General features: G+C 43.4%; 13 protein-coding genes across 13 annotated transcripts; 8 read left to right on the plus strand and 5 right to left on the minus strand.

Annotated features, from left to right (window-relative positions):
• Positions 1-70: 70 nt before the first annotated feature.
• Positions 71-1558, plus strand: FA14DRAFT_158663 (uncharacterized protein; the record flags this gene model as incomplete). The annotated part of the gene is made up of 1 exon (XM_025497985.1): positions 71-1558. One exon carries the CDS (start codon positions 71-73, stop codon positions 1556-1558), a length of 1488 nt encoding a protein of 495 aa, XP_025352155.1.
• Positions 1559-2480: 922 nt separating this feature from the next.
• On the plus strand, positions 2481-3595 carry FA14DRAFT_182641 (uncharacterized protein; the record flags this gene model as incomplete). The annotated part of the gene is made up of 2 exons (XM_025501231.1): positions 2481-2799; positions 2874-3595. The coding sequence occupies 2 exons, from the start codon at positions 2481-2483 to the stop codon at positions 3593-3595; spliced, it is 1041 nt and encodes a 346-aa protein (XP_025352156.1).
• A 386-nt stretch (positions 3596-3981) lies between these two features.
• Positions 3982-6056, plus strand: FA14DRAFT_162704 (uncharacterized protein). The gene has a single exon (XM_025499733.1). It carries the CDS (start codon positions 4024-4026, stop codon positions 5920-5922), a length of 1899 nt encoding a protein of 632 aa, XP_025352157.1. The 5' UTR covers positions 3982-4023; the 3' UTR covers positions 5923-6056.
• A 295-nt stretch (positions 6057-6351) lies between these two features.
• Positions 6352-6762, minus strand: FA14DRAFT_127881 (histone H3; the record flags this gene model as incomplete). The annotated part of the gene is made up of 1 exon (XM_025496823.1): positions 6352-6762. One exon carries the CDS (start codon positions 6760-6762, stop codon positions 6352-6354), a length of 411 nt encoding a protein of 136 aa, XP_025352158.1.
• Positions 6763-8695: 1933 nt separating this feature from the next.
• Positions 8696-9487, minus strand: FA14DRAFT_151368 (uncharacterized protein). Its single transcript, XM_025497471.1, has 2 exons — positions 9330-9487; positions 8696-9254 (listed from the first exon to the last, which is right to left on the minus strand). The coding sequence occupies exons 1-2, from the start codon at positions 9385-9387 to the stop codon at positions 8869-8871; spliced, it is 444 nt and encodes a 147-aa protein (XP_025352159.1). The 5' UTR covers positions 9388-9487; the 3' UTR covers positions 8696-8868.
• A 35-nt stretch (positions 9488-9522) lies between these two features.
• FA14DRAFT_151369 (glycoside hydrolase) lies at positions 9523-12115 on the minus strand (the record flags this gene model as incomplete). Its single annotated transcript, XM_025497472.1, has 2 exons — positions 9523-11428; positions 11522-12115. The coding sequence occupies 2 exons, from the start codon at positions 12113-12115 to the stop codon at positions 9707-9709; spliced, it is 2316 nt and encodes a 771-aa protein (XP_025352160.1). The 3' UTR covers positions 9523-9706.
• A 488-nt stretch (positions 12116-12603) lies between these two features.
• Positions 12604-14643, minus strand: FA14DRAFT_158669 (putative glycine--tRNA ligase GRS1; the record flags this gene model as incomplete). Its single annotated transcript, XM_025497986.1, has 1 exon — positions 12604-14643. The coding sequence occupies one exon, from the start codon at positions 14641-14643 to the stop codon at positions 12604-12606; it is 2040 nt and encodes a 679-aa protein (XP_025352161.1).
• A 389-nt stretch (positions 14644-15032) lies between these two features.
• On the plus strand, positions 15033-16752 carry FA14DRAFT_158670 (PLP-dependent transferase; the record flags this gene model as incomplete). Its single annotated transcript, XM_025497987.1, has 2 exons — positions 15033-15323; positions 15382-16752. The coding sequence occupies 2 exons, from the start codon at positions 15033-15035 to the stop codon at positions 16750-16752; spliced, it is 1662 nt and encodes a 553-aa protein (XP_025352162.1).
• A 117-nt stretch (positions 16753-16869) lies between these two features.
• On the minus strand, positions 16870-18151 carry FA14DRAFT_151378 (glycoside hydrolase; the record flags this gene model as incomplete). Its single annotated transcript, XM_025497473.1, has 1 exon — positions 16870-18151. Exon 1 carries the CDS (start codon positions 18061-18063, stop codon positions 16870-16872), a length of 1194 nt encoding a protein of 397 aa, XP_025352163.1. The 5' UTR covers positions 18064-18151.
• Positions 18152-19006: 855 nt separating this feature from the next.
• FA14DRAFT_182649 (uncharacterized protein) lies at positions 19007-19579 on the plus strand (the record flags this gene model as incomplete). Its single annotated transcript, XM_025501232.1, has 3 exons — positions 19007-19026; positions 19097-19456; positions 19534-19579. The coding sequence occupies 3 exons, from the start codon at positions 19007-19009 to the stop codon at positions 19577-19579; spliced, it is 426 nt and encodes a 141-aa protein (XP_025352164.1).
• Positions 19580-20189: 610 nt separating this feature from the next.
• Positions 20190-20684, plus strand: FA14DRAFT_182650 (uncharacterized protein; the record flags this gene model as incomplete). The annotated part of the gene is made up of 1 exon (XM_025501233.1): positions 20190-20684. One exon carries the CDS (start codon positions 20190-20192, stop codon positions 20682-20684), a length of 495 nt encoding a protein of 164 aa, XP_025352165.1.
• A 925-nt stretch (positions 20685-21609) lies between these two features.
• On the plus strand, positions 21610-22062 carry FA14DRAFT_175502 (uncharacterized protein; the record flags this gene model as incomplete). The annotated part of the gene is made up of 1 exon (XM_025500590.1): positions 21610-22062. One exon carries the CDS (start codon positions 21610-21612, stop codon positions 22060-22062), a length of 453 nt encoding a protein of 150 aa, XP_025352166.1.
• A 507-nt stretch (positions 22063-22569) lies between these two features.
• Positions 22570-26032, plus strand: FA14DRAFT_166088 (uncharacterized protein; the record flags this gene model as incomplete). The annotated part of the gene is made up of 3 exons (XM_025499995.1): positions 22570-22690; positions 22911-22967; positions 23640-26032. 3 exons carry the CDS (start codon positions 22570-22572, stop codon positions 26030-26032), a joined length of 2571 nt encoding a protein of 856 aa, XP_025352167.1.
• Between the last annotated feature and the right edge of the window lie 530 nt (positions 26033-26562).

Here is a 26562-nt window from a genome sequence, read left to right on the forward strand (position 1 = left end):
AGTCAGACGATATGCTACCACTGTTGATGGAAAACCGGCTGGCACTTATGAGAATCTTCAACCGCCAGAGATGGAAAAGTCATTAGAAGCGATTATTCCAGAGATAATATTCACAGAAGGAAGTGCAGATATACCACAACCAATAGCAAAAGAAGTTGTGTCTGTTGTTCTGCAACAATTGCGAGATGGCGTTGATGTGAAATCTCGCGAAGAGGCAGTACAATTAGAACAAAAAGCAAACGAAAAGGTAAAAGATCTGATCAATTCCAACAACCTCAAATCTGGATCTCTGCATCAATTCACTGTCTCCCTTTTGAAACATTCGAAAGATCCAAGAAGACTGCCAATCGCATCCCGACTTTTCATCATCGCGTTCGATCGCGATCCTCTAACGATGCCCGATCCGACAGCCGCTACCATGCAAGAAGGATCACCATTGCATGCAGCAACACAATGGGGAACAAATGCAGCCGGATACAATTGGGCTTCAATGGTATTGTCTGGACAGGCATCTCCACCGGTCGGATTGCATTTATTGGAACGTGGATCAGCGGAAACAAGAGATGCAATCAAGGATCAACAAGCAGCAGCTATTCGAGTATATGCAACTTTGGCTACTCAAGGAGATGCACAAGGTATGCTGGGAATGGGTCGTATCTTGCTTGCTAGTGCACGCAAGACTGACGATGGAAAGGAAGATGAACAAACACAAAAAGCACAATCGGAAATGATGAAGAGCAGAGCTATCCTTCTATGGACAAAAGCAGGAGAGAAAGGATTGACGGAAGCTTGGTTCGAACTGGGCTTACTTTCGTTGAACTCGATGAAAGAAGGAAGTGCAGAAGAAGAGAACGTGAAACATTCCCAGACCGCACAGGGATACTTTGAACGTGGAGCAGACAAGGATAACGTTCGTTGTCATCACGCGTTAGCAATCATGTTGGCTCAAAGGGCAATGATGGATAATACCTCACCTTCATCACCCGAGAGAAATCTTTGCTTGCAAAAAGCAATTGAGCATTTCCAGAAAGCTGCCAATTTGGGCGATGGTCAAAGTGCACATGAAGTTGGAATGCGATACTTATTGAGACAAGAGATGTTGGAAGAGATTGGCTTGGGAAGTGAGTCGGACGGAAGAGATGCGGAAAAGGTACGAGAACAGGCAAAGGAACGTCATTTAGGATTATGGGGTGTTAAACCGGATGACGTAACGGCGAAAGAATGGTTTAGCAAAGGTGCTGATGCTGGGTTTATGCCAGCAATGATGAACTTTGCTGGAATGCTGTATGAAGGAAGAGGTGCAGCTCCTCCTGTTGCAGGTGAAGATGCAAACGTTGTTCGATTAAAAGAACTCAAGAAAGCTGAATCTTTGTATGCCAAAGTAGCAGCGCAAGCAGGAATCATGGCACAACAACAACAAAAATCCATGGCCGGCGGTAGTGGTGAAGATCAAATGGCCTCAGCATCTGCTCAAATGACGGCAGAGATGGCAACATTTGCACAAGATGCGTTGGGAAAGGTTCAAGAAGCGATGAAAGAGTTGTCAGGTGAAGTGTAACAATATGCAAATGGAATGGAATAGAGTTTGTTCACTATGAGGATGGTGATTATGTAATTTTTCATGCTCTCCGCGCCGACGTCTTGGCTGTAAATGCATGTACCCCGCAAAATTAGTGCATAAAAGGTGCAAGCCCCCTGGGCCGCATGCATAATTTGCATGTCTGTAAAACGAGGCAGAAGCACAGTGTGCTTTGAGCAATGTTGTCTGCCGATATGTGAGCCAACTTAAAAAAAGAACCGTGCGCAAAGTAAGCAATTGAGAATCAGATTGGGTAATTTGGGTACTTTACCTCTACAAGAGAGAGAGAGTGTGAGTCTATCGTCTGACCATGTCACAATTTCAATTCATGTCCGTTTTGGGTACTTTACCTGTTAGAGTTGGATGGGGTCTCGCGCGGATAAAATAAAGAATGGGCAAATGAACCCGGTCAAGATTCATCAAATCCGTCATCAAGTGCACAAAAGCTGTGTTTTGACAATGTTCATTATTCACACATGGCACAATCACAGTCATCTCTTTTTGGCTTTTCCCATGAAACTGGCTTGAGCGTCGACTGACTTCATGACAATTGTAGCATAACCCCGACCTTTTTGCTCCAGGTGCCCTTCTGTTTTGAATGGATGAGCTGGCGCGCGCAATGTTTCCCCCGTCCTCAAATAGAATCAATCCATTCTGTTTCTCTCTCCTTCCTTCTTCCATCATCCATTCAATTGTGATAAACTCTTACCAAATCCAACTTTCATACTCTTAATCCCATCTATTGTTTATTGTTCTCTTACAATAAACATACCATTTGTGCTCATCACTTGCTTTGTCATTGTAGCACTTTCTATCTCATCACCATCAAGCAGTTTCATCAAGAACTGCTACACCTTTCCTCAAAAAGCTTTAACTCTTTATACATAACCCCGTCGGAATCATGGGAAAGAAGGACAAAAAGGGCGCTGAAGAAGCAACTTCAAACCCTCAACCAAAAGAACAAAAGAAGAATACAGGCATCGAAGGAGGAATTCATTTTGATTCATCCGATTCGGTTGCTGAAAATGCACGTAAACAAGTTAATCTTGCACATATCACTAAACCATGGACCCGTGATACATGGGAACGTGCTCGTCCTTGGATCTTAGAACAACGTCAAAAGTTGGAAGGATTAGGATGGTCAAACGTTGATGGAGCAAGAACGGAATTGTTCGTTCTCAAAAAGAATGCACCTCACGGATCATTCACGGAAGATGGATGTGAGTATTGCAATGGTGATGTACTTTGTTCACTATACTGACATTTCCCCTTCTCTCACGGTCATCTTTGATAGCCATCTACATCCGTGTACCCAAGAAGTTCATCGACTTTAACCGTTCAGGCAAGACTGGCGGCGATGAAGGCGCTGAAGAAGGCGGCGAAGCAGAAGATGGAGAAAAGAAGAAAAAGAAGCCAAGCCGTGTATCGAAAAAGAAGGAAAACGCACCTTCTTACGAACTCAACGATCCTCTCGTTTGGAAGATCAAAGTGGAAAATGCCGAAAGTGATGATCCAGAACGTATTCCAAGTGTGGTTTTGGACATTCCTGAACCGATGGAAAACATTATGTATATGGTGATGACTTTGCAACCAGGTTTGATCCGTTTACATGCAGCACGCAAGAATGTCGTTCAACCCGGCACGAAACAAAGTGCAACCCGTGACGATGCTGAAACACCAACTGTTCGTCATACAGCCATGGTAGCAGCATCTGAAGCATACACTAGAACATTACCGCCAGCATATTGGTTCAAGCGTAATATGGAATCTTTACAAAAGATTTTGAATTCAGGAGAAGAAGGAAAGGAGTATGAACATACATTAGCAGCTGCTGAAAACGTTCAAAGAGCAGTCACGCGTGATTGCAAGGATGTTGAAGAACGAACATGGGAAGAAAAGATTGGAGGTGACAAGAGTGCAGCAGATGCCAATTCTGCTGCTCCTGCTGCTGCCGCTGGTGGTGCCAAGAAGAGCAAGAAGGCCAAAGATGCGCCTGCTGCTGCCGTGGCTGCCTGAGAGAGCAAATGCTCTTTTAAGATTCTTTTCTGTTCCGATGTGATTGATTATGTTCTTACTATATGATGAAAACCCAAAGTTGAAATGTGATGAGAATTTGAAGGAGAAAGTGGTTGTTCTGATTGATGGTGTGTGTGTGCGTGTGCCTCTAGCCGCCAAAGTTCGGATTTAAATCCCGATTTCCGTTTAGTTCATTTTTCCTCCACTTTATCGCCCAAATCCGGCTTGGGAAGGCACTTTTCCAGTATAAGTTTTTTTGACATAACCTTTCAAACGCGTTTTATTGCGTCGGGTAAGTTTAAGCGGAGAGAAAGTTAAGCGGACGATCAATGTATGCAGGGTGAAGCATATGAAAGAGGGAAGGAAAGCATGAATGAATGCCAAGAGGAAACTCTTCTTTTCTTCTTCTCACCATCACCAACCTAAACATGTCTACTGCATCACCACCAACACACGGAAGAGGGACAGCTTCCGAACAAGGAGCACGAATCCGTGCTCAAATGGAAGAAAACCGTAAAAGTCAACAAATTCAACCAGAACAAAAGATTGACAAACGATCATCCAAGCCGGTAAAGCAAGAAAAGCCAAAGATAGAAAAACCCCCAAAAGAAGAAAAGCCAAAAGAGACAAAAACACTAAAACAAGACAAGCCAGCACCAAAAGCAACGCAGAAGGAAGAAGTGAATGAGAAATCTGCAGCAACTACTGCTGCTGCTACACCTGCTGTCAAACGATCAGAATCAGGCTCGCAACCGGTGTACGAGAAGCGTGGAAGATGTTTCCCTGTGACTGGGATTGACAACTTGGCTCTTCTTATGGAAGGTGATGATTATCAAACGACATGTTTCTCTGTGTATTTATTCAAGACTGAGCTTGACAGTGAAACCCTGTACAAATTCTTCCGGAAGCTGGTCGCTTGGTATCCGAAATACCATTATGCCGTTGAACTTTCACCTTCGGTAGCATCCAAGAAGGAAAAACAATTCAAGAAGAATGGTGGTGAACCCGTACACGAAGAATCAACCGAAACGGATAAATGCGGCAGAAGGACAAGGTATAGCAAAACATTAAAAGCAGGTGGTTACTTTAGACCGGCAAGATGGCGTTATGCAGATACGTTTAAAGTTGAAGATAATATCGTCGAGATGAACAATCCACCACAAGGAACGGATGATGATGCTTTGCATACGATCGCAGGTCAATTTTTAAGTGAACATTTTGATTACAGTAAACCACTTTGGAAAGCACTTTGCGTTCGTGGTTTGAATACTAGCAAAGGAGCAAAAAGTGCATTGATGATCAAAGTTCATCATGCTTTAAGTGATGGACAAGGAATGATTATGAGTTATCATACCGCTTTATCAGCTTTGGAAACTGATGCAAAGATTGAAGAAGTTCAAGCACAAGTTGATATCCGTAGTAAAAAGGGAGAACAAAAGAAACCCGGTCAACGTAATGTTCATCCAACTTTATGGGGCACAACCAAACATGGCTGGCACACGGTTCGTGGACTGTACTTCCGTAGTCGAAAAGCATTTGATTATCCAGGCAGCAAACGAAACCCAGATCGGTTCTACTGTCATAGCGATGGTATTCCAATGCAAGATATCAAGCTGGTTCGAGACGCATTCTCGGATGCTGGTTTGGATTTGACATTGAACGATGTCGCTTGTGCCGTTTTGTCCCGAGCACTTCGTATGGCTGCCGAAAGAACTGAGCCTGGACCAGTAAAGGACAAACGTGTTGCCGTCTTTGTACCAATCAGTAAACGTCCAACAGGTAATTGGGAATTGACGAACTTCACAACAGGTGCGATTGCCTGGTTTGCATTCAATGATCCCAAAAAGGTACCGTTCAAAGAACAACTCAGTCAAGTCCATCGCGAAATGAACAGAATCAAAAGATCTCATTGGCCACATATTTGGTTCAACTTGTTCAGTTCTATCAGTAAAAGACGATCATGGTATGCACCCAATTATCCGATCGGTAAAGGAATTTTCGATTTAACCGTTCGTGAATATCACGTTGCAACAAACCTACCCGGACCAAGTAAACCTATCAAATTTGGCACACATGAAGCTTTTGCCTATCATGTTCTTCCACCAAGTTCGCCCGGTAAATCTTCTTTGGCGATAGGAATGATTTCTTATGCTAATAATTTCAGTTTGGCAGTTTCTTGTGATGGTGCAAAAGAATTAAAACAACGTAGATTGGCCGAAGAAATTTGTAAAGCATTCCAAGATGCTTCACAAGAATTGGTTCAAGCTGCCGAAGCGGAAAAAGAAGCGGTCAACAATGGTAATACCTCTAATAATAAGAAGAAATAAAAACTTCCCTCTCTCTCTCAATTCACACTCTCTTTACCTTCGTACCATATACACACTCATTCGTTGTTTCTCTCTCCCTCTCATACCACCTTGTAACTCTTTCTTTGGATTCGCTAATTTGATTATATAATGCCGTGCTCATAACGGAAATGGCGTGAGGTAGATCTGGCGCGCGTATGCTCAGCGTACGCGTAAAGAGAGTCCAGGCCTCACCACTGCAAAGACAGCGCTCATTTCCCATTTCTTAGTGACCTATCTGATCGCCATCACACATTTCACACAATCGTTAAGAAGCTAAAGGATGTATTGGAATAGAGAATATTATCAACACAGAACAATCATCATGATCAGTGAAGAGACTTCTGAAGAGAAATAAAGAGAAAATAGAGAGACTATATCATTACACGATTGCATTGCATTGCAACACAATCAGCTGCGTTCACCACGCAAGCGGCGGGCCAAAGCGATATCACGAGGTTGGATGGTAACACGCTTGGCGTGAATGGCAGCCAAGTTGGTGTCTTCGAACAAACCGACAAGGTAAGCTTCTGCTGCTTCTTGCAATGCACCAATTGCACTGGATTGGAAACGCAAATCAGTCTTGAAATCTTGAGCGATTTCACGAACCAAACGTTGGAATGGCAATTTACGGATCAACAATTCGGTACTCTTTTGGTAACGACGAATTTCACGAAGAGCCACAGTACCTGGCTTATAACGATGGGGCTTCTTCACACCACCGGTTGCTGGGGCGGACTTGCGTGCGGCCTTGGTGGCCAATTGCTTGCGGGGTGCTTTACCACCCGTTGATTTACGGGCTGTTTGCTTTGTACGAGCCATACTGTAAGTAGTTGATGGTGGTGGTCAAGAAGGAAAGAGAGTAGAGTGTAAGAGCAAAAGGGTATACACGCACGCGCGACGTGTGAATGGGCCGTTGAATATGCAACGATATGAGAAGCGTGCATGAGAAGCGCGCAGGACAAATACAACGCCATCCCAAATAATTATGAGTAAAAAAAGGGTGTGTGTGTGCAGTGGTGCGTTTGCGTAGCGCAAAGTGGAAAAATACGCGTGTGCAGTGTGCGTAGGGCGGTGTTGAGAATCCGGCCAGAAATGCGCGCGCGCACACAATAATAAACATCAATGATTGTATGATCATCAACAATGGTGGCAAAAAAGGGATGATGGTGAGGGTAAAATGGAGAGAGAATAAGATTGTCAGTAAGTGTTGATCAACAGACGATGATGATGACAACAAATGAGAATGATGATGACCATCAAAAAGTCATCACCATTGTCATCCTGATCGCCATCCAATTGTACTCACATGAAATTGAATCGAAAATGACTTGGTGGTGGGAAGGAAAGGTAAAGTGGGCGATTGTTTGATCAATTTGTCCTCCTACCTTTCTTTATTGCACAAATTCAGGAAATGGCGCACCGATTTTTGTGTTTTCCAGTTCTTGGCCCTCCTCCTCAAATCGGATTCATTCTTTCCACGCGTTTGTCTTGCTTTTCTCACACATGTATTCAAACAATCAATTCGTCCTTTCCATTCAAAAGTCCAAATTCAGTAAGCAGCAGAAATCGAATTAGAAGGAAGGCAAACCAACGCGCGCGCGCGCAGTCTATTTTTGCACACCCACGAAGCCTACTTAGCGTTTCTCGTTCGCACGGATTTCTTTCTATCGAGGCAAGTGGTAGGAACTCCTAGCTGTCTATCTTGATTAAATTACGTGCTGCAAAAAGGGTTGAATTGACTCAATGGACAGCTGCTGAGCAGAGCAAAAAACAAGTGCGCAAGAAAAGGGTTTATTTATCCGTGCTGGCTCCTCGATGAATTTGCGCGTGCTTTGTGAGGTGTCATTTCCAAGTCCATAGAATGAACGGCAGAACATGTATACTGGCTACAGAACGAAAACCTCCTGCCATCACCAGCAGACATGTTTCAATCAAATAATCACGAGTGAGATATCACAAGCATGGAGAGAAAGATCTTATCAGCGGGTCCGGATCCAAACCCTCTCCGCGCAAGTTGTATACATGGCAGGCCTATAGCCTAGCTTAAACCCTGCTGCATGCAAGCGCGCGCGTAAAGGCGGGGCGGCCGAGAGATATACATTATTGTGCCAGATCAAATCCACTACGCCCCCCTTCTGCCAAATGTGCCAAATAAACCGAAAATCACCCGGCAAACGAAGTTTCTTTTTGGGCGTGCGTGTTCCGAGCCTGGCGTAGGCGCAAAAGCAGTGTTTGAATATTAAATCCATCAAAACAAGGAACGCGCTATTTGTCAAACTGCGCTGCGCAGTGCATACAAGCCGGCACGCTGCCAGCATCGAAGACGTGCTTTGCGCTGTGTAGGCGCCACACGGAATTTACTACAGTCAACTGCGCGTTTGCCCATTTGCGGTATGGCAGCAGTTCGGTCAATTTATTCATGCACGAAAAAGATGTGATGTACAGATTGCAGGTGCAGATTGGGTTATGTAATCGACTACCATCTATCCAACAATATCATTTTGACATACATAGGTCTGATATTGTAGACGTCCCTTCAACTTGCTTGTTGATATGTCTCTTCTTTAACCGTTAAGCCAGTTGGTGGAAGTGGTGAGAAGCGACAATGGATGTGACAGATATTCTAGTATGTGGGTCGTGTGATCAGCAAATTTGACTGCATTTATCCGTCATACTCAGATCGATCACATTCGCAAGTACCCGTGTTTGGAAGCCATCATGTCTCATATCTCGTCTTCATTCACCTGTGTAGCATCGCCATGAATAAAATTAATCACATTACAGAACAGAGGATGGGTAATCACAACAACATACAGGATGTATAGCGAACAGGCTAGGGTCGAAAAACACAGGTATTTGATGCCGCCCTTTTCGACAAGCCTGACCTTCAAAGCACGATAGCAGCCGAACTCATTCCACAACTAATCAAGCAGCAGCTGAGACCTTTCTACCAGAACGAGTGGTTGTGGTAGTCTTTTTAGCTTCCGTCTTTGCGCCTTTTCCGGTATCCTTCTTCTTTGCAGAGGCGGAGGAAGTAGATTTGGAAGTTGAACTCTTTGTCTTTTTGTCGTTAGAAGCTGCTTTCTTTGCAGAAGTTTCCTTCTTTTCACCAACTGGAGCACCCTTTGGTTTACGTTCTCCCTTCTTAACAGCAGACTCTTTGGGTTTTGGATCACCTTTTTCGGCTTTGTTTGGATTATCGCCTGTATTTTCATAATCTCCTCCTTTTGCTTCGTACACTTTTGCCATTTCGGCTGCTTTCCAGGCTGACCATTGTCCTTTACCGCCACCTTTTTCCATTTGAAGCACCTCTACGGAAGGAGAAAAAGAGTGTTGGTCATGATGATCAAGTGGAGGCAGTTCCCCTCTCTCTTCGTTTTACTCACCTTTCTTTGCTTCTTCCCTCTTTTTGGGATCGGTTGGCTTTCCTTTTGAAGATGGCATTTTGATGAGTGATTATCAAGTAGTGATGGTGGATGGTTTTCAACTTGAATGGATTATACCCTTACCCCATATATAGACACAATCACTCCTAAGAAGTGGCATTATCATCAAACTTATTTTTGACTTTTGTTTGACCCTGCATGACATTCAACACAAACAAGGCACATTGACAGTGTGACTGAATAGGGTAAGTGGATACATACGCGCGCTTTACGGCTGTTTGAAGGCTAAATGCAGTGATTGTATTACTTAATGTTCACCATTCCACGATCCTTACGTCATTCTCTCATTCAATCATCAACTACACACACACACATAATCATGACATTGTCCCATTCTTGATCGTGACAGTGACTTTACCTTTGAGGGTATTCACATCAGAACTGGCTCCACTCCAAAATGTGAAATCTCCGTCTGGCATGACGAATCTTTGTTGAACGACATCCCAATAACTCATGTCTCTTTGTGTAACTTTGAATGAGACAGATACTGTTTCGCCTGGTTGAATAGGTCCAACCTTTTCGAATCCAACAAGTTGACGGACGGGAATATCGGGTAAACTGTCAGATTTGGGGAAGCCGATGTATAATTGACTCACTTCTTTACCCGACACAGAAGATCCAGTGTTGGTAATAGAAGTAGAAAGCGAAACAATATATTTCCATAATGTTGAATCTCCGCCAACGGATGTATTATGTCTTACTTCGGTAGGATAACTTGAACCATCGTTGATTGGCTGAGCAGAAAGTTGATCGGAATGATTGAAGGTGGTATATGAAATACCATGTCCAAATGGGATCAAAGGAGTAACGTTCTTCTTGTCATACAATCGATAATCAATAAAGACGCCTTCATCGAATGGGATGGGAATCGTTCCATCTGGTTGCATATCTCTTACGATTGGGATGTAGTTTGAAGCATCTTTCTTGGACAAGATTGAGTACGGCATCTTACCGGAAGGCGCAACATTTCCGTACAACACTTCCGCTAACGTATTGCCCGATTCTTGACCGGGCAGATGCGGGAAGAGCAAAGCGGAAATGTTCGGATTATTGTACCAGTCGTCCATGAAGATAGCACCAACGGTATTAACGATCACGATCGTATTATTAGAAATTGAAGCAACTTTCTGTATTAATGCGTTTCCGTTTGCTTCTAATTCCAAACTGAATCGGTCGGAGTCTTCACCTGATCGTGCTTGAACGAAAACCAGGGAGGCATCCGCCCAAGCCGCAGTTTGTTCGATCAATTTGCCATTCGGACCATCAAGATCGGTGTCATTCAGGTTGCTCGATATTGCGCCTCCATACTGTTCTACCGATTCTGTTAAGGCTGCCAACGGATCGATCAGATATGGAAAGAATCCTGCACCTGATCCCCAACCCATTGCATTCGTGCCATTGCTTACGCTATCGCCCGGACAAAAGTTTGATCCAGGTCCAAGCCAAAGTTGACAGCCATTGATTCCCATCGGATTTGGTCCTGCATCCGATCCAAAGACGGCAATTCTGGCTTTTTTGTTGAGTGGTAAACCTGTTCCTTTCACCTTTCTACCTTCAACACATTTTTGCGGTCCACAATTATCCTCTTGTCGGTTATTGAAGATTAGTGTGATTGCTTCTTCGTTGACTTGTTTGGAAACTTGTTTGGCTTCCAACGTCTGTACGTTCACATGTTCGTTCACGATTACACCATAAATTTCAGTTCCTTGCCAACCGTCTTTGTAGTTTGTTTTCGGATATCCATGGTCTTGTCCATGATAGTAGTACTGTGTCAACAAACGTTGAATTGCATCATCAATACGTTCCATTGGAATCCTTCCTGCATTCACAGCATCAATCATTGCTTGTCCAGTGACAAGATTACGCTTTCCACCTCCGTGAGCTCCACCCGGCATAATCACATCCGTACCTGCATTGTATCCCAAAGCAGCATCAAATACGGCTGACCAGTCTGAGACCACGAATCCTTGGAAGTTAAGTTCATGTTTCAATATATCCGTCAAGACTTTTTCATTTTGACAACCTTGTGTTCCATTGATCTCATTGTAGACGCACATTATAGCTCCCGATCCTGCTCTAATGGCATTCATGAACGGTTTGAGGTAAAGTTCATGCAACGTTCGATCGTCAACATTTGCACTATAAGCATGCTCTGTATTATTGATCGGATTGAATTGGAATCTACTGCTGGCTGCATAAAGAGTTCTGAAAGTTTCTTGTTCATAAGCAATAAAGTGTTTTGAAGTAGCAATAACACCTTGTGATTGAATACCCTTGACGGTAGCATAAGAAGCTTCTCCGTTCAGGTATGTATCCAACCCGAACCCTTCCCAATTTCTGCCTTGAAAGACACTTCTGCCTAATGGACCTCCAGTGGCGGGACCCAAGAGTACATTGATGCCCTTGCCTCGAAATTCATACGCCAGTCTTTTACCTCTTTGCTCCATCAATCGACGATTAAACGTTGCAGCAGTTGTCAAGCCAGCAGGAAAAACTGTGACGAAATCTGAAGCACGTACACCCGTTGGACCATCTTGAAAGCACAATTCCGGCAATCCTAATCTGGGTATACTGCCTAACGTACCTTCACAACGTGAACCTACTTCGTATCCTAAACCACCTGTCAAATTTGCTTTTTCGGCTAAAGTCGATTGTGCGACGATCAATTGTGCTTTTTTTACCGATTTTTCCCATGTTCGTTCAATGGTCACAGCACGCTTTTGCATTGATGCAGAGGCGTGAGCCGCCAAAGTCAAGAGGAGTAGGTTGAGTAGCCAATATAGCGAATTCATTATCAGTAGTATTGTGGTAAGCCGAGATAAAAGGAGGGGGATGAAACAATAAACGGGTAAAAGATTGCAAACTCGATGCGTTTTTATATGACACAATTCTGTCTTTTAAATAATCTCCTGACCTTGCATTTTACTCACCTCTTGATTTGACATTCTTGCGGAGCTCCTTCTGTTGTTGCGGCGGTTCCGGATAAAGTCATGATAGCGGAGTAGAATTTGTTTCAGGTACCGATATACCCCCTTCTTTCTTAAGAAGACAGGAGTAGAAGGCACGGCTAGGAGCTGAGAATGAAATCGCAAATCCAAGCCGCCACTTCTGCCGCCTCTACCAACACACAAACACAACGAGACAAGCCAGCAATATGCTCTTAATCTGTACAATAATATATCATTGCAATGTATAATTTTGACAAGATGAAAACTCAATCTAGCTCTTGCTCTCCGCTATAAGCAGGCAAACGCTGACAAGCACCTTCCCATGTGATACTTCCTTCACACAAAGCTTTAATCACATCAATCACTTCTTCAATCTGTCCGATTCTTTGTGTAGTTGAATCACGTTCACGCAAGGTCATTGTACCTTTACTCAAACTTGCAAAGTCCAAAGTGCATGCGAAAGGAGTACCCAATTCATCATTACGTGCATAACGTCTTCCGATCGAAGCACTGCTATCGTCCACACGACTTGCGATACCCTTTGCACGTAATTGACGGCTAATTTGTTTGACGAGCGGAGCCAGCTTCTCATTTGAACTGATAGGGATGACCGATGTCTTGTACGGTGCGACCAAAGCAGGTAAACTCAAAACTGCACGCTCTTGATCTTCTGCACGAGACCAGAATGAGTGTTCGAGAAGTGAATAGAAGATACGTCCGATACCGAATGAAGGTTCGATAACGTTTGGTGTGAATTCACGAACGTTTTCACGAATCGTCTTCAATTCCACCTTGACAAGATCAGACGTTAGCTTGTATCCACCAACGTCTGCTTCACCATTCCTGAGGGAAACTAGTAACTTTTCCAATCCAGCTTGATCAAGTTGTGCAATAGCTTCATCAACAAATCTTGCATCTTTCTTGAAATGTGGACCCAACTTCTTTCTATCGATGAAAGGTACAAGCTTATCGTACACCTTGGGCTCTTTCAATGGTTTCTGAACAACCAAATCACGCTTTGTCTTCTTGCTGTGAACAGTCAAATCGTATGCACTACGGTCTGCACATCCGACACATTCGATCCAACCATAACTTGTATGAATTTCAGCATCCCAACAATCACTGGCATAATGTGCCATCTCGTTACCCATATGTTGACGGAATCGTAGTCTCTTTGGATCGATACCAATCTTGACCAAGAACAGATGAATCCTACCCAAGAAGTAACCGAGTGTCTCATTATCAACCATCTTTGACTTCACAGCTTCACCAATGGTTTGCACAGAGATGTCGCTCTTGCCTGCTTGTTGTGTTCCTTTAGGCAAGAAGGACAATTTAAGGTCGGCCACCTCTTGGAATCGATCATGATCCTTCTCTAGGGGATCAACGTAATGCTCTACTTCTGCCATGATGAATTCACGCACCCGCAAAAGACCTGCACGAGGACTGATTTCATTACGGAATGATTTACCAACGTGTGCGCTGGCAAAAGGTACTTTACCATTGTTGAATTCGAGCAATCGACCAAAGTTGACAAAATGACCTTGAGCAGTTTCCGGTCGTAGATAACCTTTGATCTGACCTGTTGGACCGATTTGTGTATCAAACATGAGGTTGAATTCGACTGGCTCAGAAACTTCATTGTCTGACTCGGGTGCTCGGATACCGTATTTTCGAATCAGCTCGCCCAATTCGGGACCGCCATAGTTATCGATTTGTGCCAATGTAGATTCGTATTCCGCCTTTGTCTCATCATCGAGCTTCTTTGCGGTACTCTTGATCTTTTTCTTCTTGCTCTTTTTGTCATCTTTAGCATCGCCACCTTCAACTGGAACTTCTTGTGCTTGTTGTGCATTTGTCTGTTCTGCTTTTCTTGCTTTTTCATCACCTTGTAATCTTGCCTCTAAAACACCTTCGACCAAATGATCTGCACGGAAGATTTCACCCGTCTTTGTATCTTTGCACATCCAATCAGCGAATTTGTCAACGTGACCTGATGTTTTCAATACGTCGCTCAAAGTCATAATTGTTGTTTCAAGTTCCAACATTTCTTCTTCCAAGATGAAATGTTGACGCCAAGCAGAAATAATGTTTGCCTGTAAAGCAGCACCCGTTGGACCATAATCGTATAAACCTGAAACACCACCATAAATTTCAAAAGCTTGCGTATAAAAGAATCTCTTTGTCATTAAACCTTCTAATTGTGCACGACTGAACGGATGAACAGTTTTGTTGATTTGTGTGACAGAAGAAGGTGCAGGTGCATCAGGCGTTGTGCCTGGCACGATTGCATTTGAACTTGCCATTCTTGTAAATTTGATTGGCTGTAAAGAAGAAGTAGGAAGACGAGATCTTAAAATGTTTGTGCGTAATAATGAACGATAACAATGCATGCGGCAAATAGCCAAGCAAAGCAAAAGAAGAGGTTTATGGTATTGATGATGATGAAATGCACAGATTCAAGAAGATCTTAAAAAACCTATGCGTGCAGTGCATACAGTGTGTTGTGTGTCTTTTGACTCATCGAGTGACCTTGACACGCACCAATTAAGGCGGCGCAGTGCACGCTTGGTGCATCTTGTCATGCACGTGACCTCTCAACCCCCACGCTGAGTGAAAAAGTCGGAAGATGAAATTCAACATTCGGAAAAAGGTGGGGGGTGACTAGAGTCTTACAACCATCGTTCAAGATACAATGACGATAACCAATGGTCAGATTAATGGCCATGCTTCTACTTCTACATCCTCTCCTTCTGAAGAGGTAGCTTACTATCTCAACGAAACAACCAAAATCATTCAAGCATGGATCAAAAAAGGAGAGAATGAAGATGAACCAGTTTCCAGATTCACTTCGAGCAAAGAGATGAGACAGGCAGTCAAATTGTCACTTTCAGATGAATCATGCTCAAACGAGAAGGTTCTGCAGAGTATGGCCAGTTTGCTCGATAACAGTGTCAACCCATGGACTGGAAGATTTGTTGATAAGGTGAGTTAGAGAAAAGATCTGAATGGATCAAGTGACTGACTTCGGTGTATTTTTGCAGCTTTACTCTACCCCAATGCCAATCGGAATAGCAAGTGAAGCTCTTTTGGCCGCCATCAATGCCAATGCACACGTAATTTCTGCTGCTCCGATGCTCTGTTTAGCGGAAGAAACATGCGTGAATGGATTGACAAGTCTGTGTGGATGGAACCCTACCTATGCTGATGGAATGACGATGCCGGGTGGATCGATGTCCAATACGTTTGCCATTCAAACTGCGGTCAATCATTCTTTTCCTGCTTTCAAAAACGAAGGTGTTGTAGGCGTCATTACAGAATTGATGGGAAGGCGTAATAGGTCAGCTAAAGCATCCAAACCTTTGATCATAACAGGTGCTGATTCGCACTACAGTCTCGAGAAAGCTGCATTGGCTTGTGGAATGGGCTTGAACAGCGTAGTCAAGGTACCTTGTGACATATACGGCAACATGGACGTTGATGCTCTGGACAGAATACTTGAGGGGCTATACCAAGACAACGAAGGAAAAGGTGAAAAGGCAGGATTCCCATTCTTTGTCAATGCAACAGCAGGATCGACAGTAACGGGATCGTTTGATAATTTGGATCAAATTGCAAACATATGTGACAAGTATAGAAGTGCATACGAGACTCCATTGTGGTTGCACGTCGATGGATCGTGGGGAGGACCAGTCCTGTTCTCATCGCGATATCGATCAAGGATGGCAGGCATTGAACGATGCGATTCATTGACGATAAACCCTCACAAACTGCTCAACATCCCTCACCAATGTTCTTTCGTGCTCTTCCGCAAAGGGGATGTGCTCGAGAACAATGCATTAGACGCACCTTATCTCTTCCATGCAAATGATGGAGATGTAGAATCGGACACAGCAGCAAAGCTAGAAGAATCGGAAGCTGCACTACGGAGAAAGAATGCACGACATGAAGGTCCCGCAAAGGTGAACTTTGGCTGTGGAAGAAAGGGAGATGCCCTCAAGCTGTACATAGCCTGGCAATCGAAAGGTGCAAGGTACTTTGGTGAGCATGTAGAAAGAGGAATCGAATCAGCAAATCGAATCGTGCAATACATCAAAACGGATTCGAATCTTTCAAAACGATTGCAACTAGCACAAACGGAATCAAGTGGTGCACCTCTTTTCTTGCAAGTTTGCGTTCGACCTGCTCTAGGTGCAAATGCATCTGTAGAAGAGAGAAGCAAAGCAACGCAATATGTCCACAATGCTATCAGACAACAAAGGAGATTTGCAGTTGACTTTGCTCCTCTTGGAAAAGGGCAAGGTGATTTCATTCGCATGGTCACCCATCCATTCACCTCGTTCGAAGATTTGGTCTCGCTAGTAACGCAAATTGCTGATTTTGGAGATGACTACATGCATTTGAAGGGCATATAGAACGATGTAAACTCACTCACCACAATTTAACTGGAGCTGTCTCACACCTTGTGTAATCAATCAAATCGCATTCATTGAGTGTATGATTAAGTACTCTGATTGTCCATGTATGTTTGCCTAAAGAGGTTGTCCTGAGCGAACATTGTCATATTGGGAGTAAGGGTAGCGTAAGTTATTGGGTGTTGGATCCAAGGCACCTAATCGAAAAGCCGTTCGTGGAATCAAAGCACGTTCAACGCCACCTTTCTCTTCATCCGCATCACCAGATACTTCCCACCACATCGCACCGCCTAAGCCACGTTTATGAATATAATCACACTTTGCATCCACACTTTCGGGTCCTTCATACGATGCGAATTCTTTACGTGATTGACAAACGGAAAATTGTGCCAAAGCTTGTGAATCAAATTGTTCTTCATGATGCGGTAATGGTAAATCACGATAATTGAAATTTCCCGGTTCTGCCCCACCTTCGGGTACTCCATGGAATTTATGTCCTAATCCTTTGGTTTGTGCAAATGCTCGAGCGTACAATGGCATTCCCAAGATCAACTTGTGAGGAGCGACGCCTTGTGAAGTATAGAATTGAATAGCATTTTCCACACTTGCTTCGCATGATTGTGAAGGTAACAGATTTGCTTGATGACTTGACCTTTCTGACCATGTTCCACAGAAATCGTATGCCATCAAATTCCACATGTCCAAATAAGGGTCCATACGGCTAACGTGTAGCGTTCGCATTTGTTCACCACAAGGAGCAGCAATGCTGAGCCAATGTCTTGATTGCATCGCATTGGCACGAGCGTCCAAAGCTTGACGCAATTCGCCCAACAATTGAACGTATTGATCAGCTTCTTGTGTATTTTTCGGATATTCCCAATCGATGTCCAACCCATCTAGTCCCACGTCCTCCAAGATTTGCATGGCTGATCGTACGAACTGCGTTCGGCCTTGTGGAGTTTTCACAGCGGCGAAATGCGAAGAAAAGGTCCAACCGCCAATAGAGAGCAACACTTTGAGATGTCGATTTTGTTGTTTCATTCGTAACAGTTGCTTGAAATTTCCGTACAAATTCTTCCCTTCATCTTCCCAAGAGTCACCATCGTAATGAATTTCAACATCAGACCAAGAGTCTGTCAGGAACACAGTTCCATCCTCTCGTACATCTCCGAAGGCATAAAGGATGTGCGATAGTTGTTGGACCGGAATCTTGCTAGGATGATATTTGCGACCATAAATGGACCAATTGGTAAAGTATCCTACGTGAATTTTAGGAGGTGCACCATGTTGATGAGGAGGTCCTTGTTGCATGGCATGATGAGGAGGGGGAGGAGGTTGATGATACCCTGGCTGTTGATATTGGGGATAGCCAGATTGTTGATATGATCCGCCTCCACTTCCACCTTCCAGCTTGTTAACCAATTTGTTGAATAGATGACCAGCCATTTGTGACCAATGTGAGATAAAGAAAGAAAGGATGAGAATGGGAAAGATGAGAAAAAAGTGTCTATACATCAAGCATGACCTTTGATTGCTTTAAAGGAAGGCTGGTATAGAAAAACAATTTTAAGAATTAATCTATTTCGCACGGGCCTTGACCACCTGCTTTCCTGGCACTTCATTTCGGCCCTTTGTCCGACTCCTTCATGAGGTTGCATACATTCAACATTGCACTGCCTCAATTAATGCAACATGACTTCTAGAAGTAACCTCGAGAGCATCTTCCCGTAAAGTATGCCTCCCGTACCTCTCTTGAGAATGATAGCAATCTTTCAATCAATCTTCCCCTTATTCTCGCTTAGTGATTGTGCCCGATTGCTATGGAAGTCGAATCAAGACGTCAGCGTGCTGATACCAAAACAGCCACAGTGCCGCGCTAGAGAGATAACTGTGAGAAAAAAAAGCTAAAAGAATTAACGCACGCAAGTAGAAGTGCGTGCGCTGCGCACGCGTTTGATCATATGTTGTGTTGCACGCACGTACACAGGAAATGCACTAAAGCGGAGCAACTGTGCAGCAGCAGTAGGTGGAGAAATGACTGAAAATGAAAAGAAAAAAGTTCATCTTTACAGTAAGAGGCACTTTATCACTCAAATCACCATATCTGTTGCGGTTGAACTAAGATTTGATTATAAGCGGCTACTTCCGATTGACAGATTGGGTTAAAGATAATCATCATCTTCCTCTTTCCATCCATCATTTCTTTAAAAGAGACTCTACCTTTTCACTCCATACTAGAATAACTTCATTCACAATGTCTGCACAAACACAACAGTGAGTAACCAATAACCGACAATGGTGCCTTGTTTCAGACCCTAACCTCCTCCCCTTCTCCTCCTCTCAGAAACTTGGAAAAGGACGCCAACAAGGCCAAGAACGAGGCTCAACACAACTTGAAAGACGCCTACGAAAAGGGTGTCGCAGAAGCCAAAGATTTGGAAGGCAGAGCAGCTGATGCAGCAAAGCGTGGTGAAAAGAAAGCTCACAAAGCATACGATGATACCAGCAAACAAGTTTCTCAATACTGGTCAACTTTCTCAAGCGATCCAAAGTATTGGTTGCCCACTTTAGGTTTCATCAATGTGGCTTTGGTCGCAGGTGTCGGTATCTTTGCATACAACAACCAAAACGAAGTCAAATCATGGGACAGACGTTTGGTCAGCGCTGTTTCCGTCGGTGTTTTGTCTTTGTTCGGCGGTGAAGCGTGAGTACAGGGTAGAAGGTGCTGAAGATAACCTTGCTGTAGTACTAACACAATCCCCCTTCTTCCTCTTTTGACAGATACTTGGCCACCCAAAAGGCACGCGAACAAACCGGCAGAAAGTAGAGCGTTTTCTCTATTCATCTTTTGCAATACGCTTCACCTTTTGCGACTCCGATTCTGTAAGAATTCACCACTCCCCTTGTCTCTTTTTATTTGAATAAAATTGTATTTCCAAAACAACACATCGTGATTCAACGGCCTTGTTTCCCGGAGCATTATGACAACGATCTTGACAGGAAAGAAGTCACCGGATGTGATCTCAAAGAAGCAACATTCAAAGTAAAGATGTTCAGCATACATCCGCTCATTTTCCATTCAAGCAGCTCTATTCCTTTTTTCAAAGAACGACGGAGGACGGGGACACGGTAAGTTCGGTGATTGTTTTTTCTTTTGTCAGGTGTGAATTAACCTTTGTATATCACGTCACTTTTCAAATGAATGCGCATTGCAAACAATCATGCATTCATTCATTCTGGCGGCTCGACATAGTACGGACGACGGACTTCAGATGTTCCGTGCAAATGAACTTTCCGATGGGTTGTGGTAAAGAAGTCATTTTGTTGAAGAGGAAAACAGACTCAGCAAAGTTATAAAAGACAGCCTTTTTCATTTGTTGATCCTCTTCTCAACCCACCACACTTTCCCTTTCTCATCCCACCCTGAACAAAACATCATGCTTGTCTTTCGTTCCTTGGCAGTGATCTGCTTTACGACTTTGTTTTTGATGATGACAAGTACAAATGCTGCTAGTTTGGCTACTCCATTGGACCGTCGTACATCATTGAAAGAGATTGAAAAAGGCGGTTTAGTAAACGTAACGATTTCCATTCCAGAATTCATTCATGAATTTGAAAAGCTGAATGAATCTCAACAAAAACAAGTTTTGGAATTTTTCACGTACAACACAAAACCTTTTGGATTTTCATGGAAAGAATGTTTTCCTTATTTTTCACCTTGGTTCCGTTTGCCTGGTTGTCCACCACCACCACCTGAAGGTTGTCCAAAACCACCTCAAGGCTGTCGACCACCTCCACCACAATGGTATTGCCCAAAGCACAAGAAGCCGGAAAGTGCAAAACATTGTCCAAAACCACCACCCAAGCCACCGATTTGCAAACCATGGCAAAAAGGCTTTTATCATTTAAAGCCGGAATACGAACATATTTGAGTTCATCAACCAATAACGGTACATGGACAGTATCTTGCTTGATTACCTTTCATTTCAAGCATTCAGGCCTCGAAAAAAGGATGTTTGATTTGGCATATACACACACACACATGTGTTTGTCATAACGAGTCTTCATCCTCTGAGCCGCTTTTCTTTTACGATTGTACATTTACGCACGCAGTTTTCGAAACCTGAACGAGCTTTTCTTCCAATGTCAGCTGATGTGATGAAAGTTGAGTGAAATTGAAATTTAAGTCTTGGCACTGCTAATTTTGGAAGCATTCACTCATTTGTCCTCGTGACAAGAGCTATCATATGACCATCGTTCATCATGGATTGTCACCATTAGCATCAACAACGAATGAAGTCGGAGGATGTGCAATTCCGCATCCGCCAATCCAACATCCTGAGCTTCCGTCAGAATAGGAGACAAAGAACCAAACATTCAGCCAAATGTTCATTCGAAGAATTCTGAGATGAAAGAGGGGGTACCTTCGTAGATTATTATTCCGATAATTAATCTTTCTTTCCGTATTGATGAACTTTCACTCCTAATTTCCCATGGCGCCGGAATTTTGGGCTATTACGACAAACAAAAAGTGCGGTAGAGGAATGCTTCTTTTCACGCCTCACCCCACAGAATTCTTGTTTGAGTCAACCCTTCTACGAGAATCCAAATATGAGAAAAATGTTCCATGATCACCTTCTTTCTCTTCAGTGGCTAATAAATTGTCCATGGAAACGGACTGTGGCAAGCCGTGACCGTGTAAATCAGGAGTTTATCATCCGATTTCATTTCTGCTCTTGTGTGAACACATGGACCGAAAGCTATAAAAAGGAAGATTGACCTTTCTCATGAATCCCCACACTACATCCTCTCGCAACCTTTCTTTTCTCACCGCACCCTTTCCTCTCAAGAATCATCATGATTGCTTTCCGCTATCTTTCCTTGATGCCTTTTATGGCCCTTTTCTTCACCCCAAGCACTCATTCCGCAAGCATCCTAGACCCTAGAGGCTACGAATTCGATCTTGACATTTCTGTCTTCGTTGACGAATTTATCAAATTAGACGTTAATCAACAATTTTCCGTTTTAAACTTTTTCAAAGATGATCATAAACCGTTTGGATTTAGTTGGAGTGCATGTTCTCCATACTTTCCGCCAGGATTCCGTTTGCCCGGTTGTCCACCACCACCACCCGAAGGTTGTCCAATTCCACCTAGAGGCTGCAGACCACCACCACCACAATGGTACTGCCCAAAGCACAAGAAGCCAGAAAGTGCAAAGAATTGCCCAAAACCACCACCAAAGCCACCAATCTGCAAGCCATGGCAAAGAGGTTTCTACCATTTGAAACCCGAAGATCAACACATTTGATGAGATGCATTGCACTCTCTATGGACAATATCAATCTGATATTACCCAGGTTTGGTTTTATTATTTCATCATCGATACCCCCTTTTCTCCTGTCTTCTTGTTACCTATATACCCAAACAAGCACGCACAGTAGCAATTTCATGATTTACCCATTCATTGAGTGATAGTATGTGTTTGTCATCCGACTTTCATTTTCTCCTTAGGAGTTCATCATCCGATTCCATTCTCCTTTTCATTTTATTTTCTCTTTGCTTGAACTTATGTACCAAAGGCTACTTAAAGGAAGTATGATCCATTCTCCTGATTCCCCACACCACATCTCCCCTCGCAAGTCTTCTCGCAAGAATCATGATTGCTTTCCGCTACCTTTCATTGATGCCTTTGTTGGCTCTTTGCTTCACCTCAAGAACTCAATCTGCAAACATTCTAGAACCTAGAGGATTAGGCAGCAATATTGATGACTCCCACATCGATCTTGATAAAATTCAGTTTGTCAAGGAATTCATGATGTTGAACCCAACCGAAAAACTTTTCGTTTTAGATTATTTCAAAAATAACAGAAAGCCATTTGGTTTGCCATGGTCTGCATACACTCCATTCTTCCCACAAGGATTTCGCTTCCCTGGCTGTCCACCACCACCGCCTGAAGGATGCCCAATCCCACCTAAAGGCTGTAGACCGCCACCGCCACAGTGGTACTGCCCAAAACATAAGAAGCCAAAGAGTGCAAAGAATTGCCCAAAACCACCTCCAAAGCCGCCAATTTGCAAGCCATGGCAAAAAGGCTTTTACCATTTGAGACCCGAAGGTCAACACGTTTAAGAGAGTGTACTCTATATCATCATCAGATTCGGATTCTCGGTTTGTCATCAATGTCTTCACTTGTTGCCGGTATACCCATACAAGTACACATAATACCAATTTTATACGTTACCCATTCTAAGAGTGATGATGGTGTGTGATTAAATAAGCACTGAAGGTGCAGAAGCCTTTAAGCATGTTTACCGGGAACCGGGGACCGGCAACCGGTGACTTTGACTTTTAGACGTAACGCACGAGAAGGTAGCGGACACTAACCTTAGCGTGGTGGGGAAGATTTTAGCGGGAATTAAGCATTGTTCCTCTCTCCTCACTTTTTCCCCCACTTTTCGAACAAAAGAGATCTTCTTCCATGGGGAAAGCAATTCTTTGCTTTCCACACACCGAAAGCAGCCGAGAATGAAAGGAACTTTCGGACGGGGCCCCACCTTGATTATGACAATCACCGGTTTACGCTAAATGTGATCCTCCTCCATATGATTTGATTAAGAACTTTAATCCTCTCCTCACTCTTCTGCCGGTCGACTAGAGATTGCCGTCATGTAGGAACGGACACGGAAGTTATAAAAGCAGCGGGTCGAAAGACGCCAACTTTTGCACAGCTTCTCCTCCATCATCCCCAGCACTAAAAGGTCTTTGCAAGATGAACGACAAGTGGAGTATGCTGTACTGGCATGCATTGATAGTATTCTCAGCTGTGATCGTGACAAGCACATTAGCAGCATCTACACAAAATGTAGCCAGGTCAACCAAACCAGGTCGTGATTGGCAATCAGCCGTTTCAAAAGCACAATCGATCGTTTCACAATTAACATTACCCGAAAAAGCAAACCTGACAGGTGGAATCGGTAGTGTTGGTAGATGTGAAGGTACTCTTGGTAGAGTTGATCGATTTGGTATTCCAGAGCTTTGCTTTCAAGATGGTCCAACGGGCGTACGTGCTTCAGACTTTGTTTCAGTCTTTCCTGCTGGCTTGACAACGGGTGCCACATTCAATCGAGATTTAATGGAAAAAAGAGGTGAAGTGATGGCTGCTGAATTCAAGGGCAAAGGTATCAATGTTCTCTTGGGTCCCGTCACTGGAGGTCCATTAGGTCGAAGTGTCTATCAAGGAAGAAATTGGGAAGGTTTCGGAATGGATCCTTTCTTGGTGGGTGAAGCAGCTTATGCAACTGTAAAGGGTATTCAATCTCAAGGTGTTATAGCTACTTCAAAGCACTTCCTCACTTACGAACAAGAAACATTCAGACAACTATATGCGGCAGATGATCAATTCACCTTGAATCCGATCAATAACACTGTCAACACATACAGTTCTGACGTAAGTGATCGCACTTTACACGAATTGTATCTCAAACCATTCATGAATGCAGTAAGAGCAGGAACGGGTGCAATCATGTGTGTATATAACCAAATCAATGGAACCCAAGGCTGTGAAAACGACAAGGTCTTGAACGAAATCTTGAAACAAGAACTCAACTTCCAAGGTTTCGTTGTTTCGGATTGGTCGGCCGTCTTCAATGCTTCATCTGCTCATAATGCTGGCGTAGACGTTACAATGCCGGGTGGCGCAACTGGTGGTGGTTATAAAAACTTGGTAACCGGACAAGCTGTGATTGATGCAGTGAATGATGGAAAAATACCGATCAAACGTTTGAACAATGCTGTCGAACGATTCTTGACCCAATACTATTACTATGGTCAAGACCAAGGCTATCCAAAAGTGAGCTACAAAGACGGTTATCAAGGTACCTATTTGAATGGCAGTATCGTCAATGAACATGTCAATGTACAAACTGATGACTCCCGTAATACTGCAAAACAGATCAGTGAGGAAGCTATTACCCTGATCTTCAATCATCGCAAAGAAAACGATTATGGCCCACAAGGTTATATCCCAAGCCGCAAAGATGTCAAAGGAACAGGTCTACCTCTAAGCAAGAAAGCAAGAATTGCCGTATTTGGTGATGATGCAGGACCAAACCCAATGGGTATCAATGGATGCCAACTTTGGATCGGCCCAGGATCAAACTTATGCCCTGGAAATAGCACAAACAACGGAACAAATGCCATGGGATGGGGATCAGGAGCAGGATATTTCCCATATCTGATCGATCCATTGCAAGGTTTAACAGATCTCACTCGTGAATACGGTAGTGCACTTCAAAGCAACTTGATCGATACAGACCTGGACGGCCAAAATGGAAAGTTGATTGAACAATTTGCCGGACAAGCAGATGCTTCTTTGGTATTTGTTCAGGCACGTTCTGGAGAAGACTCTGACCGCACAGACTTGGAGTTGGAATCAAATGGTAACGCACTGATTCAAAAAGTAGCTTCAAGTTCGAATAACACAATCGTTGTCGTTCATACCGTTGGTCCAGTTTATATGGATGATTGGTTCAACCATCCAAACGTGACAGCATTGGTGTTCCCACACTTACCCGGACAAGAATCTGGAAATACGTTGGCAGATATGTTATATGGAAACGTTGTGCCTTCTGGAAAGATGCCGTATTCCATCCTTTCCCGCAACGATTCTTCGACCTACGTGCCAGTCGTTCGTGAAATGAATTCGAACAATCAAATTCCCGTTCCATTTGATGAGGGAGTTTTCATCGATTATCGTTATTACGACAAAAAGAATGTTACACCTTTGATTCATTTCGGTCACGGTATCTCATACACAACTTTCCAACATTCCAATCAACTCAAAGCACAAGCAGTAACTGACAACTCTGCTTATCCAACTGAAGTTCCACAAAATACTTCCGTTGGCGGAGAATCAAGCTTGTGGAATTATGTTGTTTCCTTGTCCACTTCTGTCAAGAATACTGGATCTTCCATTTCTGGAAAAGAAGTTAGTCAACTATACATCGGATTCCCACAATCTGACAATCTACCCGACATTCCCGTTCGTCAATTGGTTGGATTCAAAAAAGTTGGATCAATCAAACCAAATCAATCACAAAACGTTCAATTCAAAATTACACGTAGAGATATGAGTTATTGGAACGTTGAACAACAAAAATTCGTCATGCCAGACGGAGATTTCACGTTCTGGAGTGGTGCAAGCTCGGATGTTGATACGCTGAAAGGAAAAGTCACCGTTACGATCAAGAATGGAAAAGTGTCTAGTACAAAGTCATAAATAGCGATGTTACGGCTACCTTGCATAATGATAAAGTGATAAGCACGAAAAGATAATGAAAAGAATGTACATACACTCGCTGAAAAGCTTGAAGAGAATACAGATTGATATTCAACATGTGCCCGTTGACGAAAGCATTAGTAGAATCGTTTCCGTTTTTTTCGGATAATCACAAAATGGCCAGATTGAATACGATCAAAGCTTAGAAATGCTCATAGAAGTCAATGATGACCAATCATCAATCAGAACGCGGTCGCGTTCATTGCAGCAACAACGCGTTTCATTAGACACAGGCTGCTGGCAAGAGTAGGGCTATATCGAACTGCATTCATGTCTGTCAGTAGTACTTCGTGCCGTGAAGAAGAACCTGTCCGAAGCAGGAATATCATTTTCACCATTCATGAATAATGACTGATATATAGACCAACTGTTCGACTTGAACGTCGATTGATCTATTTGATCGCCCTATCGATTGAAACTTGAAATACATAGCCCTCGTTATTTCTCCCATTGGAAGGGTAAGAATGATT

This window comes from Meira miltonrushii, assembly GCF_003144205.1.
Source record: "Meira miltonrushii strain MCA 3882 unplaced genomic scaffold FA14scaffold_6, whole genome shotgun sequence".
NCBI lineage: Eukaryota > Fungi > Basidiomycota > Exobasidiomycetes > Exobasidiales > Brachybasidiaceae > Meira > Meira miltonrushii.